Below are 17,481 nucleotides of genomic sequence, written 5' to 3'. Positions count from 1 at the left end.
GAGTCCTAGGTGTGCCAGTAAGCTCGTGTAGAGCGAAAAACATTCCAATTGAATATCGTTGCCAAGGTCCTTTTTAAGTCTTTTTTTTAATTAAAACAGTACGCGACTAAGTGATCTATTTTAGGTAAACCTAAAAGGTATTTGACAATAACATTTTTTTTTCAGACGTGCGAACTTCTTTGCTTTAGTGATAGTGTTTTTAAGTGATCGAACTGCTTCGAGGTCACTTAGACTGATAAAGGAAAAAGTTCTTAAGCTGAGGGAGACAGCCAGGCCTGGTTTTGTTTCTAGATGAAAGATTGGGAGTCACTACACTTCGATGGGGCATCACAACAAACGTAAAGACTTTGCTAGTAATAGCTGGAGAGATATGGGGTTTACAGCGAACCAATACAAAAGTACAGTTTTTCGTGCTTCACGGAAGAGGTGAACCATCCGTCAGCACTATTTTGAAGACTGGCGCCAGGAAAAAAGAAAGCTCCGCCTACTTTCTAATGCACTTCGGCACATTTGGCATTGCCTGAAACATGTATATGAAGCTTATCCTGTAGTTCGTATGTTACAATACATTACAGCAACCTGATGATTCGTGTATTGTTGGGTCGGAATAAACATCAGTATTAGAAGAAGAGGGATTGTTCATTCGGCTATATACAACAACAATCTCCGCAGTAACAATTTATTCCTTAAATAAATCAAGTTTTAATGAAACATATTTTCATATAGAATAAGGCATGAAGATGTTGACGAGCGAGTTGGAACAGATGTAGTGAATGCAGAAAACGAACAGAAGGACGTCCTTCTGTTGGTTTTGTGCTTTCTTACTGTTACAAATAAAGCATAGTTTAAATAAAAAGCAAATTGTTCTTAAACAATTCTGGGCAGCAGCAGTCCTGGCGCATAGCCGTAAATATAATTTTAGAAATATATAATTATGATTTTTGCTATTATGACGAGTGATACTCTTTCTCCACTTTGGTGAGTTTGGCGAGGACCATGAACGCGCGAATTTTCAAGTTGCGTTCAGGGCGGAGATAGTGAAAAATGTTTGAGACGTTCGCTGTCTTAAGTTATTTTTTGAGCACGTGTCATTAGTCAATAGAAAAGTATATGGAGGTTTCAAAATTCAACGGCCAACCAAACATACGCTTCATGGTTGGTTCGGCCAAGCGCTGTTTATTCTTGGTAAAATTAGCGCGATGGCAAGGGAGGAAGGACGCAGAGACAGGATAGAGCGCTACTCACAACTGGCCTTTAATTCTAAGTGTGAGAAAGGCAAAAAAAGAAGTACTGACAGTTGAAATAATTAAACACACGAATGAAAAAACATAAGAAATCGTCAGTGAAAGAAGGGGCGGGAGTGAAAGAGAAATATCAATAAGAAATAGTGAAAAAAAGGGGGTAAGAAAAAGGGGGTAACATCTAAGCCTGATGGCTGGCCACGCTGTGGCCAGCCCTTAAGTTTTCTATCTTGTGTTTGCGTTCTTCCTCTCTTGTCTTTGCGCTAATTTTATCAAGATCTATCGACAACTAGTCCACCAGATGATTTTAATGGACTGTATTCTTCTGATAATGTCCTACCATTTCACAGACGACGGGAAGAAGAATGGAGCTGACTGCCGTGTTGCTTGTGATCTCGGTGAACATGGAAGCAGCAAAGCACAGGATTAATGCCGTCAGGGCTGTCGGGAGCACTTCCAGGGACTTGAGGTTTTCAACCAATATTGACGACAGCCCGGATTCCTGCAAACAATAGTTTGTATTGTTTCTCAAAACCTCACCTCATTATTTGTGCAAACAGGAAGCGACTCACTTTAGAATTGTCTTTAATACAAACACAGTGCTCCACTAAGCAAGAATTAAAAATAAAAATAAATAAAAATCGTTCCCAGTACCTTCAGACGAGTAATTCTTCATTTGGAAGTTGATATCTTGCCTTTGGCGATTTCGCTTATGGTAACAGTTGTAGTTGCGAGCGTTTGATGATAGCTGTCACATAAGGTCCTGTTGTCGATTGCAAGTAGCCTGTCTCTTTTCCCCAGTGGTAGTAACGTTATTCCTAAAATGATTCAAGCTTTATGAATTGGGGCAAATCACTCGCTGTAGAATCGTCGCCGAGCGCCGGAATTCTTTTTCAGTTTCTTTGTGACAGAGCGTCACGCAGAACGGATGTATTTTAGAGTATTTTAGTATAGTGCCACTGATTTCTGAGCGCACAAATATCAAACACACCCTAGAACTCACAACTTAATTTTGTATTTCGTCTTTGTTTTATTTTTCGTTTGTTAAACCATACACACAATTGTCTGCAATCATCTGCTTGGGGAAAACAACAACAACAACAAAAATTGCACAACATTTTTGCAATTGTTTTTTGGTGGTCAGGTAAACTAAGTATTTTTCTGACAGGGTGAGAGAAAGTACTTACACATTTACCGTCAAGCCTATCGATATGTCCGGCCTCAATGATTTCCCTAGTCATTCGATTACCATGTCTGCTTCTGATAGTGCAACGTTGTAGTTGCACCGTCACTGCACACTTGCAATACCGGCGGTGTGGACATAGATGTCCCGATTTTACATTGGTAATGTTGTTGCTGTGTTCACATAGTCGATCATTGATACACCGTACAGTCTGCACGATGTATCTTTTTGCTCAGGAAAGGGGAAAGGAGTGCACCAATTTTTCTGAGCACTAAACAGAACTAATGCGGTGTTTCTTTTTTTTTTTTTTGTGCAGTTCTTAGCTATGTGCGAAGAAGTGTTCACTTGTTTAGATACGCTGGAGAGCTTGTTCGGAGCGGTGAACATCACTTCAGCATTGACCCCATTGGCTACTGTTTTGAGGCTATGGGAGAACTTGTGGATGTAGGGTACAACTAAAGGTCTAGTTGTCCTGTTTTGGGGTTTCGTTTTAATAGGTCCACCTTTTTTACTGCTTTGAAGAGGCTCACAAAGAACGCTCTTAGTAAGGGACTAAAAAAAAATTGGGTTGTGGGTAAATTCATATGTGCCTGCCTCAACGGGCGACTTATCTCTCAGCTGCAGATGATATATTTAGTCAAAGCTGTACAACCGCTAGCCTAGGGTCTATAACATGCATTACGCAGTGGTGATACATAACGGCACGCCGGTACGATGCTCATCCAGATCGAAACGGGCAGGAGTGGGGATTGAACCCAGAATGCTGGGTTCTGCAGCACGAGCTTTCGCTCCACATGCTCCGAGCTGGTGTGCGCTAGCCCACTCGGCCGCCAATTCCTCTTTTTTTCCCCAAAAAAAATTTTACAAAGTTGTAAAATGATCACATTGGTTGCCATACACCTATCATGTCAGTGAGCCCTGTTTGACAGGCGTGGACCGTGATTCGCACACAAATTCAAAATGTATCTCGCTCAATCATTTCTCTGTAGCGTCACATGCACCTGATGCAGCCACTGGCGCAGTGGCCCGGGAATTCTTATTTACCGCTGAGCCTTCAGAGCGCGGTTATGCAAACGCGTTCCAAATAGCGACCAACATTCAAGCCCTTGTTGCTCCGTCGTCTCAAGAAGGCTGCTCACGTACAGAAAGCCTTCACAAAAGTGTTGCCAGGCGGGCTTGGATCCCTTTCGGACCTCCAAGTGATCCGTCCTCGACCGCCACAGCGCATGTAGACCGAGGAGTGTCCTCAGCTCCCATGCCCTACTCTGCGCACTGTCGCCGAAAAGCAGAAACTTCGCGCTCTTCCACTCTACGTAGAGATCTATCTGCAGCACTGCTCGAAGTTCTGCCCCAAAAAGCTCCGCACTTGCACAGTACAAAAACACATGTTCAAGTGTTCTGGGAAACGGACACAACGCACAATTTGTTGACCACGGTTCAAAGAAACCTTTTTTAACCAACCACGTCTTGACCGGCAGTACTTCGAAATGGAAGCGTAAAAAAAATTCTTGACTGCCGTTCTGACAGGGTATCTATGTAAGCGACTAAATACATCTGCTTTATCCGCACATCTCGAAAAGCTGCGATACAGTGGGAGCGGTATGGGCAAATCAATTGTGTTCCAGTATAGAAATTTAGTTTAAACTTTCTGCAGGTACTCGACGGAAAAGCGGGCTTGAAAAAATTCCTTCGCCGCTGCTATTTCCTAGTAGAACTTCAGAACACGTGCCCGGAAGTCCCCAGTGTCTCCCTTGAGCCACGGCCCCAAAAAGCTTCCTCCCAGCTCTTTCAACGCAGAAATCACGAGAGGATTGCATTGATCGCGGAAAAATAGGAAACGCTGTACTTTCAGCTTCAAGGGATACTACAACGAAATTTCGGCGCTCATTTTTTTGTCTATATGTGTTCAAAAAAGCAGCATTACTTCGAACATACCAATATCTTGTTAAAAAAAGTCACGAAAAGGAATTTTAAAACGAATTAAACGATTAGCAAAGAGCACCTGGTGGATGTCGCTAACGCCTCGCTTGTAATGCCCGTCTGGGAACCTTGACAGCTAGTGACGGAGGTTGTCTCGCCTCCGGCCACGACGAGAGAAGAGTGGAAGGAGAAACTCCCCACTTCCCGAGAATGCCTTTTGTGTGTCGCAGAGCTCGCTATTGTCCCCCCACAAGATTACAGAAGATTAACCCGGCACTCAAAATTCGTACAAAAGCAGCCGCTCCGGTGGCAGGAACGACTAGGCCATGCTCTCGACGTCAGCCTCGCCGTAGCTTTGCTTGTCCTGAGACGACCTACGTCACGATTGCGTTGGATGTCACGTGATCTCCGCCGGGCCTTCTCCGGGCGCTTGCCAGAGTGGGCCGTTTATAACGAAAAATACAGCCACCAGGCTCAAAACACAAACGTGCGATTGTCATTTACGGATATTGTGGATCATATTCAACCTATTTTTGAATACGACGGGAATATATAAAATTTCGTTGAAGTATCCCTTTAAGTTCTACGTTTACAAGACCCAACCCTCCTTCCTTCTGGCTTACGAATAGGTTGTCACGCCTCGTACGTTCGAAACACGAGTCCCAGATAAACGTTGCGAAAAATCGATGAACCTTCGCCACGTCACTCTGGGAGCACGGCAACGCTTGTGTCGCGTACCAAACGGTCGTGAAAAAAAAAACAGAGTTGCAAATAAATGTGCGATTTAACAAAGAGAGTTCCCTGGCATGCCAGTCAAGCACCTTGCTTCTGAGGCGATTAATGTCCAAACCACCGCATCGGCCACTCAGTTGCTCTACGGTTAAGCTGAGCCCAAGATAGTTCGAAACGTTCGTCGTCCAGGTGACACCGAGGAATTGCTCCGGTTTCAAGTCCTAGTCTCCAAGCCAGGCTCCGACAGATTTGTCTGTGTTCATCGCCGCACCCGAGACGCTGCAAAAGTCTGCGATGTGTTGGGTTACAGCACGCACTTGCGTCCTTGACGAGCACAACACCGTGACGTCGTCCGCGAAGGCGAGCACTTTAAACGTACCCGACGCTAGGGATACCCCACGAATGCTCGCGTCACCGATAATGGCCCTGCACAGCGGTTGCAGGTACAATGCGAACAGAAAAGGCGACATCGGGCAGCCCTGTCGCACGGATCGGGTAACTGCGATGGGAGCCGTCCTGTTGCCTGTTGCCGTCGACCAGGAGCCGCGCCGTGATGTCACGGTAGCACAGCTGCACATACCGTAGCAGTCGCGCCCCGATCCTACACTCCTCTATGAGCCGGAAGTGGAACGAATGGCGGACCCGGTCGAAGGCTTTGCGCAGATTTACTTGAAGCGCAGCCACGGGACGCTTCAACACCAGCGCTGCCTCGCACACGATTCGCATCGCGTGCAGGTTGGTGCTGATGGCCCGTCCCTTGATGCCATAGGCCTGGTACTCTCCGACGACGTCCCGTAGATCCCACTCCAGCCGCTTGGCCAGAATCTTGGCTAGGATTTTATAGTCGCTTGTTAGCAGACTGATGGGCCGAAAATGGTCGATCTTCGGGGTACCCTTTGAGCTTTTCTTCTGGATGAGCACCGTTACCGCCTGTCGCATGGATGCCGGCAGCAGTCCTCGCTTTAGCACTTCGGCGTACACGTCTGATAAGATAGGACACAGCTGGGCTGAGAACGTCTTGTAGACTTGGCTACCGAGCCCGTCCACTCCTGGCGACTTGCGCGGAGCTAATTCCTTGATGGCTTCCTCGACCTTTGATGCCGTTATTTTCCGGTTCATTTGTTTTCGGACCTTTGGGGATATCTCGGGCAGCGCCACTCCAGTCGTTTGGAGAACGCCGTCGTCCTCCACTCTCGTGAACAGGTCGGTGTAGGCCTGCAGAAACGCGTTTCGATTTTTTCTTGCCCGGTAACCTCGACGTCACCTACTTGGAGCTTCACGATCTTGTTGCGTGAAGCGTGCTGGCGTTCCTTCGTCTTGAATATTTTTCTCGGCTCTTGATCTCTCTCGAGGAACAGCGTTCTGCTTCGGACCATGGCACCGCGGTACTCCGTCTCAAGAACCTCCAGAATACTGCCTTTGCAATCGCGGATATCTTGAGTGAAGAGTCCCGGGGAACGATTTTCCTCTGCGATGAGGATTTCCAGGGTTTTTGTCAAGCGGCGCTTATCCGCCCTTTTGCGCGCCGCTTTTTCCTGACTGTGCCGAAACGCTTTGAGCTTGACGTCCTCTTTCAGCTCCTCCCAGGTTACCGCGTTCATGGGCGCACCTCCCGTTTTGCCCTCGAGAAAGTCCTTTATCTGCGTACGCAGTTGTTCCTCGCTCGATGAGGTTTTCGTTTAGCTTCCATGCCGCTCCACCAAGAGGACTTCCGGGTTCGCGGCACGGGTCTGCCCAGCCTTACCGTGACCAGAGAGTGGTCCGAGAACGCCAAGAACGGCACGGGTCTGCCCAGCCTTACCGTGACCAGAGCGTGGTCCGAGAACACGGGCGTCATTGCTAAAAATTCTCCCGAGAGGTAGATACAATCTAGTCGAGCATGGCAATTTCCATGTGAATGAGGGTACGTCGGGTCGACTGTTTTCTCGTTGTTCTTAGAATCTACCAGGTCGAAGTCGCGGAGCAGTTTTCGCTGTTCCACCCGGCTGACGTCCGCTTTCAGCCGCTTCGAGCAATCCCTCTCGGCCATCACAGAATTAAAATCGCCAGCGATAATCGTTCGACAAGGTGTGTCGAGATACTGGCGAAACTTTTTTAAAGGTCCCGCCGCTCAGTCGCGTCATTAGGTGCATACACAGATACAAGCTTGTAAAGCTGTCCGCAGTGCAGCATTTCTACAGCACACCCGTCTATTCCTGTCTCCCTCCCACTCGGGGCAGATTACGATGCCTCTCTTCTTGCGAATCATTATCGTCGTTCCTCCGATCTGTCCAAATGCCCTGGACAGGCAGACGAGGAAGTGACGATCAGAAAAGCGTGTCAACTCCTGGTCTCTTGCAAAAAAGCGACATCAACCCGGTCGTGCAGAATAGTGTCCAGCACCCAATGCTTTCTTCTTCTCGCCACAAGACTTACACAGTTGAGGGTCGCAAACTTGAGGGGTTGCATTTTGTGTGGAAAAGGGGGTGCTGGCGAAGTCATGCGACGAGGACACTTTCGAGCGATGAGCAGGGAGCAAAGAGAAAAACAAAAAAGAAGTGACCTACGGAGGGGCTGGCCTGCGTCGCTCTTCCGTCGGGATGCGCGGCTTCGGGTTAAAGCGCTCCCTCCGTGTGGTGTTCTTGTGCCACTTTAACTCGGAGCGTGCTGATGCTTCCCCTGGCCGCATGGTGGTTTTAGTGGCTTTGTAATTTGCTGGACGTATTACGCGGGTCACAGAGTTTTTCATCACAAATTTTTCTTAGAGTAGTCCTTTTAGAGCGCAGCTCTTAAGCGCCCGTTTCCGCGGATAGCGGCGTCGCCCCGCTAAATTTAGCGGAAATTGAATTGGTGTTGAGGTAACGTGACGGCAATTTTTCCGCTAAATCTAGCAGAGAAACTGAATTTGTTCATGGGTAGCGTGAAACCGACATCATGTGACGTCATTTTTCCCGCTAAATTTAGCGAGGAAACTCATGTGGTGTTGAGGTCATGTGACGCTATTTTCCCCGCTAAATTTAGCGGGGAAACTGAATTGGTGTTCAGGTCACGGCGTCAATTTTCCAGCTACATTTAGCGGCGAAATTGTGGCAGGAGGGGAGGTTATGGAGGAGGATGAGGAAGGGGGACGAGGGGAAAGGAATCGGAGGAGGGGAGGGTACGGAGGAGGAGGAATATACCCTCCGCTCCGTACCCTCCCCTCCTCCTTTTCAAGAGCTGTGCTCTAGTTTCGCATTACCGAGATGTGTAAACGACTCTTATTTTTTATAAACTGTGCCGGCGCATAAGATTTTTTTTTTTACAAAGCACATGAAAACACACTGCAGTTTCCGGAAGTAAGAAGCAAACGACGAGGTACAGATCACATTGGCACTAAAATATGAAACTGAGACAAGATTTTGAGTGCCCTTGAATGTCATGCTGAGGGCCCTTGCACAGGCTGCAATCTAAAAATCCACGCGTAATTTCTTGCTTTCTATCGGCGAATTCGGATGCTCGCCTCTCTCATCTGACCTTGATTCAAAAGAATCAAGGTCAGATGAAAGAGCCGAGCACTGTGAAGGTACTGTGAATACGGCGGAAGATGAGGGTACGCGACGTTCCAAATTAACCACCATAGGTGCCCACGAGTGAAATGGGTGAGTGTAACTTTATTCGAATAATCATACGGTGTATCCGACCAACAATTGATCCGATTATTTTTCATACAGTTCTTCCTTCCCTTCGGACAACTCACCTTAGATGCCTCGGCGAGGCACATGCCTCCGCCGATGAGAATGGCGATCCCCCACTGCGCCTTTTCGTTGGCCTCTTCCCAGGTCAAAAGAGGAGGACTGGTTGAGGGACTTCTGGGGTTCTTTGGTATTATGAAGAGTAAGAAGGTAATGGCCATGGCGGGAACCGTTGGTTTAATCATCCTGCGGTGAGGGTGTAAAGCCCGAAACACTTTTGAGATGATCTTTAGTTTCCCGTAAACGATATCGCTCCGTTTGCCCCGAAACATTCCAGTATGGCCAACCTGCCTTTGGGTTATGGGATTCAACATGAATGAAAGTTCGTACACTCCTTCGAGCACTTCGTAATGGCATCCATATTTAGACATCCGCCTCAATTCTGTATCACGCGTAGCCGACATTTTTATTCTAAACATGTGACGTAAAGGCAAGGAAACTAAGTGTTTGTTTCGTTGGAAAGCATTTAATCAAGATAATTCTGTGTTATAAAATACGGTTGTCGGATCGGCCTACTTTTCAAATAAACGAAGTAATCATGCGACATTAATCGGTAAAATGCACACAGCAGGTAATTTTAAGAAAAGGTCAAACTACGCTAATATCGCACGAATATAAATTAGAATGCTCACACGTTAGCTTGTACTGTTGCCGACTATCTTGGAAGTAATATATAATTCAGGAAATTCCAGGTAAGTTAACAAGAGATAAACGCAGAGACTTCTCCCTTTGAATCGGCTATACTCGAGTGAATCGGCTATGCTCGAGTGAATCGGCTATGCTCGAGGCAACGCAATTACTGAAAAAAAGCAAAAAGAATGGTCTGTGAAAAATTGACAGACACCGGCTGGGATGTCCCTTTTGCAACCGAACTTATAACAGGAACGTTGCAAAGCTATTTTCGGTAATTATTGATTGAAACCAAGACATATTATTTAATAATTGGTAAACAAAGTAAACAACCGATAATCAGATATATATTTTTAATTATCTTAAATATGTCGGCTACAGGGATTTGAAATTAAATATTGAGTTTACCGCTAGGTAAGGCCCCCCCCCCCCCCCCCCCCCCCCCCCCCGGGCCTATGCCTCATACGTTAATGAAAAGTACCCGGGGAAAAAAACTGAAAGCAAAATAACATCTTACAGAAGGCCATTCCCTTTTTACATCAAGCGTTGATGGGGAAGTCCATCAGTAGAAGCTTAAGGTGTGTCCTTTTTTTTTTTTAGTATTTTATTGCGCGCACCACTTACTTTGCGTATGGGAAAAGCTCCACCCAGCCGGTGAATATTTGTGGTTTTAGTGTGAACCACAGGATAATCATCGTAATCATCAAGGTCAAAACTGCGGTTTCAGGAAAACTGAAAGGATAAGGAGAAAATATTTCGGCAAGGGATAAGGACCGCAACAATTCAACACGAAAGATAATGGGTGCAGGAATATTACTACACAACAGCCTAACAAATGACATGCCTGAAGGATCCAAGCTCTTTGTATCTCCTTAAAATCTCTTCCCTAATTCGTTCTTCCAATGCGTCAGCAGACTTGTCCCGGCTGTAATGTAATAAGCGCAATTAGTCATTTCTCGAAGAAAGCAAATAGAACATCTGTATTTCGGAAATGAAACGTTGTTTCTTCACTACTCACAGAGCGCTCCTCGCGGTCCACTGTAGATAAATCCATGCCAGTAGAACACACAAAATCATGGTCGGTACATTGTACAGCATCCACGTTGCAAATGTCAGCTCCGTTGACATTGGAAATAACCTGAAATAGGTATAGGATTTTTTTTGCGTAATTGTTATTCAGTGAATTGTTTCAGTGCGCAGAACATAAACGTAGACTCTCAAAAGCCCATGCACCAATGCTGCCCCTCGATGTACTCAAAACGCTCATCACTAGCCTCTATATTCACTCATCCTAACCAATGAGAAGGAGAACGGTACCGTGCATCAATTGTTACGCAACTCGATTGGCAAAGAGGCACCCATACCCCTTTTGCCAACCAGACCCAGTGAAGATTGGTGCACGCTGACGATCGACGATTGTATTTGTCAAACAGACTAAAAAAAGTAAACATAAAAACTGCAAAAAAAGAAGAAACAAGTCGATGATAAAGATTGTCATGTTTGGCAGTGGCGACATCTCAAGGTTACTTACAGAAAGTGCAATTTGTTCCAGCTACGTAGTTAACTCGCTATAAGTTATTTTTAGTGACATATAAAGACATAAATCTGGTTACCCTAAGTGAATTATTCTACAATCCAGAAAGAAGACTTCTTTTTAATTCAGAAAAAAAAAAGATTCTAATGCGGACGAAGATTTATTTAATTTTGTCGGCTCTTATTCGTTCGTGCATATCTACACATGATCGGTAGGGATCTGCAAACTAATAGCAGACAACAAAAAAAAAACAAAAAAAAAAACAAACAGATAATTCTTTAGTTTATAATCGACTTTCGTTCACCACACTAAATCAACGCCTCCTAGATAAGAACGCCTAAGTGCTGAATTTTTCTACGTCACTAAGGAAGGCCACCGAAGAGCAGAGATGGGGTACGACTACAGCGTCCGTGTTCGGCTAAGAGTCGTATCTAATCAGTGAGAACAGGACCCCTAGCCGAGCACTGACGCCCTAGTTGTGTCCAAACTCTGCCTCATGGTGGCCCTTTTTCGTGACGCATTCAAGCACTTGAGCTTTCTTATCTGGGAGGTGTTGACTACGTTCACTTGCCTTCTATATACAAAAATAATATCATAATGGTTTATGCATTTTGAGGCCATCAGTATCTATCGCGATAAACCTCCACGTTGCTAGCCTCTACTAGAGCGTTGTCAGCGTTTTTGTTTTTAGCACTCCACCTGGGGGCGAGCTCATGTTATGTTATTGCAGAGAATGAAAGTGGTGCAAAGTACGAACGTGCTAATACAGGAAAGAAAAAATTTACGGCCACCGTTTTTGCTTTACTTTTAAGATTTTAACACCTCTCAGTTGAGCTCTAAAAATATAGATATAAAGCTCTTTGTACTCAGCAAATAAGTTTCTTCAGTACACCCCTTATGGGAATCGGTCCACTCGTCACAATTCTTTTCGTCACCGGAAAACTCGTCACAGGAAAACTGGTCGCACCGGCCCTCTCGTACCAGGTCCTTTCGTCGCAGGAACACTCGTCAAGGGGGGCCTCACTGGAACACTCGTTGCAAGGCTTACCCCGTATCAGAGTGAATATGTTTGACCTTGTTTTACAGAAATGGACTGCGGTCCCCTCGTGCAGCAAACTTCTTTTTCCCCTTTTCCTTGTGTATACAAAGGGAAAGGGTATACCTGCGTACCCGCGTGTAACAAACGCAGCCTGACCTGCGCTTCCTTAGAACTAGAATAGCCATGCTTAGACTAGTCATGCTTTTTTTAATAAAAGAACTGCGAACCCCGATTTTAATTATTTCCGCATAACTGAACGTGAACGCGGGTTATAAAAACGCTGCACTCTGTACAAATTTCACGTCTTTGCTAGGGGCACGGAGAGTATGAGAGTAACGAAAACTCAGCGTGGGGCTTTGCTGCTATTCTACGAGGGGTTTTCCTATACAGTCAGCAGAAGATACCGGTCTAGTATTTACTGGGTATGTCGGGATCGTACTATCTGCAAAGAAACGATAACTACTGACGTGTCCATTAATGTAGTAGTGGCCGTAACTTCTACTCACACTCATGCTGGGGATCCAACTGCGACCAACATACTGAAAGTCCGTCAGGGCACGAAGAGAAAAGCAGGTAATATATTAAGTCTTTTTGTATTTTGTGAAGTGTCAGTGTAGTTTCTAAACTGGTTCGTTGTGTGCTATTTTATTGCAGAGAATGAAAGTGACCCACCACATCGGATCCTACTTGAAACTGCCGCTACTGTCAGTGAGCATACGGCTCCCCGGATGCCTTCGCCAAGCACGCTGAAACGTACCATTCGGAAGCAGAGACAAGCACACCAAATCCTGACGTTCTCCCGAAACTCCCAGAAGACATAATTATACCAGACAACGGAATTCAAGTCTTTGTACGATAAATTGCTATCCAATTCGTCAATTTAGAGCAATACGTTTTCCATCTTTTCTAGGTGTCAGGGCTACAGGACAAGCCCTCCCTTGCTCGTGAGGGCGGTTCTGGAGACAAGGACCGTCCTTCGGTTTTCGGCACTGCGAAAATTTTTTACCGCCTCTCTAGTACGAGGGCGTGGTTCATGGACGGGACTTTCAAGGTGACGCCGTCGCTATTCTACCGAAGTGTACACGGTGCATGGGCTGAAACCATTCTGCTGTGATCCGGCTTCTGTACACTTTGCTTCCGAACAAGTAGGAACCTACTGGCTGTAAGCTTCGTTGTGGATGTTGTATGGTTTGAGTTTTCGTATGTCGCAATCTGTAACACCACTTTCATTTTGTTTCCAGAGTTTTTTGGATGCTCTCCGGCTTTATGTCAAGTGTGGAAGTCGAGGTAATCTACTGTGACTTCGAGGCGGCCATGATCGCAGCGTGTCGCAGGCTTTTCTCTCAAGCGAGGGTTCAAGGATGTTTCTTTCATCTGTGCCAATAGGTGTACCGGAAGCTGTGCAAGTAGGGCATGCAAGCGCGCTACTGCCAAGACGAAGCTGTTTTTCATCAGGTAACTACGTCCTTTCCTTTAAGCTTGGAAGTGAGCCACAATCACAATGATACTCTAATACTTTATACGAGTCGCCATGTCATAAAGCCTCCCAGAAAAATACATTCCTCTTTTGGAACGTCATATGCTGTAGCAAAATTTCACAAATTCATAGTATTACCAATCCCGATCACCAGAACGAACTTTAAACGCCTAATTTCTCATTCGTTTATTAGCTCTTCTACGCGTTCTATTACTTCTCTCATTTAATCAGTACGGTTCGTTCATGTGCATAATTAGATTATTATCTTATAGCATACAAATTGTGCATAAACAGCCAGTTCCGTCGCTGCCTCTTTTCTTCCCGTGCCAAAACAAAAGAAGGTTTAAAAATACATATCACAGAATAACAAATGTGCGTGTCAAGATAATACAATATTCCATCGACGTATATGCCAGTACGTATTGTCTTTTCTACATGCTTCCCAACCTCTGGAGCTTCCTGAGGTGTCTGAAAGATGAACAAGCACTACACGGGCTGAAGATGGCCCGCGTCTCGCACACGGGATAACCACCGCCGCGTCTCGCACAGAAATATAAAGATGTGAATTAGAGCATAACTAGAGTTCTAAAGGCACACTTCACCGGACCTCCTTTCTGCATGCTTTCGTGTAAGCTCAATAAACTTGTATTTGTCATTTGCTGTTTCTTAACCGTGTTGTGGCATCTTGTTACATTTATTTCAATTTCAGCGCTATGTTTTGATCACTACTACCAACAAGGTAAGTTAAAGAATTTATAGGAATAAACAGAAGTAAATTAGTAGTTCTACAGTCAAAGTCCACGCCGTGACACGAGTGTTCCCTGTGACGATTATTCCGGCGTGACGACAATTCCTCGTAAGAGATGCCCTATGGCGAGTTGGCCTCCTTGACGAGTTCAGCCATGACCAGTTGACCTGTGACAACCGGGCTTGTGACGAGTTCTCCTAGGCCCGCCTGGAACGACCTTGCTGGCCAAGCCTAGCGAACTGATAAGAAACGCTCAAAGAGAACAAAGAACACGACCATCTTCACACTGAAACCTAACTTTCCGCAAATGTATTTCAATGCTACACTAAACAACAATAAAAACAAAAATCCGCACACACAAACAAGGCAAGCACCAAAAGAATTGTAAACGCAGGAATGCCTTGGCACTGTCAGCAAGGTATATGGGAGCCTGGCTTATACAGTTGCCAATTGACTTGATTCTAATTGCCTCTCTTAAAACTCGTTCGCATACATGTCAAGTTTTAATTACTTTCATTAGACGCGTGACGTCGTTTTACGTTGAGCGTTGTGGGTTGTGACGTCATGACCCAATCGACCAATCATGATTTTCCCGTCTCGCCGACGCCGACGCTGACTGTTCTGCCACACAAGCGCCTTAACACTCTCGCATTAAGAGACGCACAATTTCAAATCTCGGTTTGTCACGTGAGTCAGCTGAAATATAGTGCAACGTCTCACGGCGATGTTCTTCCCCGTTCAGAATTATGACTGACGTCGGAGTGTCCTTGATAACTTAATAATTAGGTTTTAGGTGTGCGTGAATAGTGGTTCGAATCGAATAGCAGTATCATACCTAGCTTCTGCACTGCTGAAACAACCGGCCGTTTTGAATTTCCCTTTCATTGTCAAGGCCATTAATGACGCAGCGCTATTCAAAACGAACCAGTATTCGCACAACCCAGTAATTAACCGATGAAAAGGCTTACTCTTCAAAGAGTCCCTTGAGCACAAGATTGGGGGCTGTTCCAATCAGTGACCCGGTTCCACCGATGTTGGCGGCGTATGCCACTGAGAGCAACATCGTCTTTCGCATCAGAACCTTCCCGGCATCTTCGCTAAATAAGAAAGTGAAAAGAAATTGCTCAGTATAAAAATAAAAGCGGAGCAAAGCGTGTTTAAGAAAAGCTAAACCTTCCTGCGGGGCTTGTCGCATTCAGTGTTTGGAACGCAATGTCATAAAACGCAACGATCGTACAAGAAATTATACACTACACGTTTAAATTTTTAAAGCAGTTTAGATGGGTTGCCCAGCGTCGTTACCTTTTCCTAAACGGCTCGTAATGAATCAGCCGTAGGATACAGTTAACAGTAACGCCACGTCGGCGTTTTTTGTTTACCCCGACCTAGTAATTTTGGATCCAGTGTATCTCTTGTGCAAGATAAAACTTATAAAGCGGCGAGCACTAGTGTGCTCGCCCCTGCTCGCTCAGCGCTTTCCAAGCTTCGGCATTGCGCCTCTTGGTGCGCTGAAAGCTATTACCGCTTAAAGGGGCGGTGCAATGATTTTAACACTGAACGAATGTGCAGCTTGTATTTTTTATATTTTTTACTTCGGCATAAGTAAGAGAAAAAGTGCCACCATACCCCAAAATACCTCTATTTCGCTGCGTAATCGCAAAATAAAAAACGCTTTTTTTCTCAACCTGCGGCCACATGGTGGCCGCAAATGGAACCTGTGGTGTGACGTCATTCGGAGTGGTTTTTGTAAGTGATAGTGTTAGGCAATTATAAGCTTGATTTAAGGTTAAGTTTAAAAAATCTTGTTGTTTAGGCATGCAGAAACGCTACAAAAGCCTGATATTGCCGCTAAAAGGGTATGCATTATTTGTGGCGCCACCTACCGCAAGTCAACAAAACCTGCCGTCGCCGTCATCCGTCGACGCTCGAGGCGCCTACGGCGGCTACACGAGCAAACCGGACGTTTTGTCTTTCCCTCGCTCGACGGAGTGCGTTGGTCGTGGTCCGTAGTATCGTGGTATCGTTATTGTTCCTGGTGTCTCGACCTCGACTTCGACTTCGACTGCCCGCCGCGTCGACTGCCCGCCGCACAAGTCCAACTGACTTACTATACGCAAGCATCTTGCGCTCGACGCTGCTCAGACCGTCCGCCCATGCCGCCATGTTGGTCAGGAATCGGCGGGAGAGCGGGAGAGCGGCGAGCCTGGCGAGCCGGCGAGCGCTGGGGAAACGGAAGCCAGAAGAACCCAACCGGAAACCAACGTCACTCCGAATGACGTCGCAGGCGAAGCTGGTGCCGCTTCAATGTTGAGTTGAGGGGTGCCAGAGATATCAATTTTTTTCATTTTTTTTAATGAAAACTAGGGCAAGCAGGAAAGAATAGTTTTCGGTCCTTCGCTTTATATGTGGCCGGGATCAATTCCCGCAATTAATTAGCCAATGTCCGCAAATTGTTGCACCGCCCCTTTAAAGCTCCTTTATGTTTCAAAAGTAGCGTAAGGTGCGTCGATGCACGAGGCACGTGCAACGTACAGCCCTTGGGAAGATCATGGCGGCACAGCGCAGCACTGAGCTAGATTTCAGACGCCATGAATTTCCCAGAAGTGGCGCGCGGCACGTGCCTCGAGCATTTCTACAACAATGAATGGCGCCACTTTTCTCGGGATAGAGGGGCTTCATCACCGCTATCGGTGCTCGCTCGACGCGTGCGGCGCGAGGAAGCTCGCCGCTAGTAGCAGCTTGCGCGCGCGCTCAGCCAGCGCGCGCTTTAGCTGCTCCTAGCAGCGAGCTCTCTCCAGACTCCCGCCGCACGCGACGAGCTCCCTCGCGCCGCACGCGACGAGCTAGCAAAGATAGCGGTGTTAGAGTGCCTTCATAAGCGGTGTTAGCTTTCAGCGCACCAAGAGGTGCAATGCCCAAGCTTGAGAAGCGCCGAGCGAGGGGCAGTAGTTGCCTCACCGGCGGGTAGAGGGCGCTGACGAACTCGGCGCCATTAGGTTGCTTCGATTTGGTTGGTTTCGATTGCAAAGTGAACGCGGCTATGTTGCTGTTTTACGTTGTTTTTGCTTAATTTTGTGATTCGATTATTTTTTGGTAGCACACAACCAATGAAACAGCAGTATTGAGCCACTTTGATGACTACGAGGTGTATTTTAGCTTAAATTGTGGGCTTTTCTTACCAACTCCTTTGATGTATCTGATTATGGTCGGTTGCGAAACGCCTGACTGGAGTACAAGGAAGATTACCATCGTGTATGGCCGTACCCA

The 17,481-nt window shown here is 46.2% G+C and overlaps 1 protein-coding gene across 1 annotated transcript in view; it reads right to left on the bottom strand.

Moving 5' to 3' along the window:
* LOC8030089 (solute carrier family 13 member 2) overlaps positions 1–17,481 on the bottom strand; it is a 45,525-nt gene that overhangs the window by 7,877 nt on the left and 20,167 nt on the right. Inside the window, exons 6-13 of the mRNA XM_042290488.1 lie at positions 16,482–16,513; positions 16,232–16,270; positions 15,183–15,314; positions 10,435–10,554; positions 10,261–10,341; positions 10,041–10,148; positions 8,792–8,972; positions 1,582–1,743 (exon numbers count right to left, since the gene is read on the bottom strand). Of these exons, the coding sequence (XP_042146422.1) occupies positions 1,582–1,743; positions 8,792–8,972; positions 10,041–10,148; positions 10,261–10,341; positions 10,435–10,554; positions 15,183–15,314; positions 16,232–16,270; positions 16,482–16,513 (855 nt within the window). The remainder of the gene's footprint in view (positions 1–1,581; positions 1,744–8,791; positions 8,973–10,040; positions 10,149–10,260; positions 10,342–10,434; positions 10,555–15,182; positions 15,315–16,231; positions 16,271–16,481; positions 16,514–17,481) is intronic.

This window comes from Ixodes scapularis, unplaced genomic scaffold (genome assembly GCF_016920785.2).
Source record: "Ixodes scapularis isolate PalLabHiFi unplaced genomic scaffold, ASM1692078v2 PGA_scaffold1__304_contigs__length_218370807, whole genome shotgun sequence".
In the NCBI taxonomy this organism is placed as follows: Eukaryota; Metazoa; Arthropoda; class Arachnida; order Ixodida; family Ixodidae; genus Ixodes; species Ixodes scapularis.
Note: the sequence above shows the minus strand (reverse complement) of the source record. Positions and strands in the feature narration are given on the sequence as shown.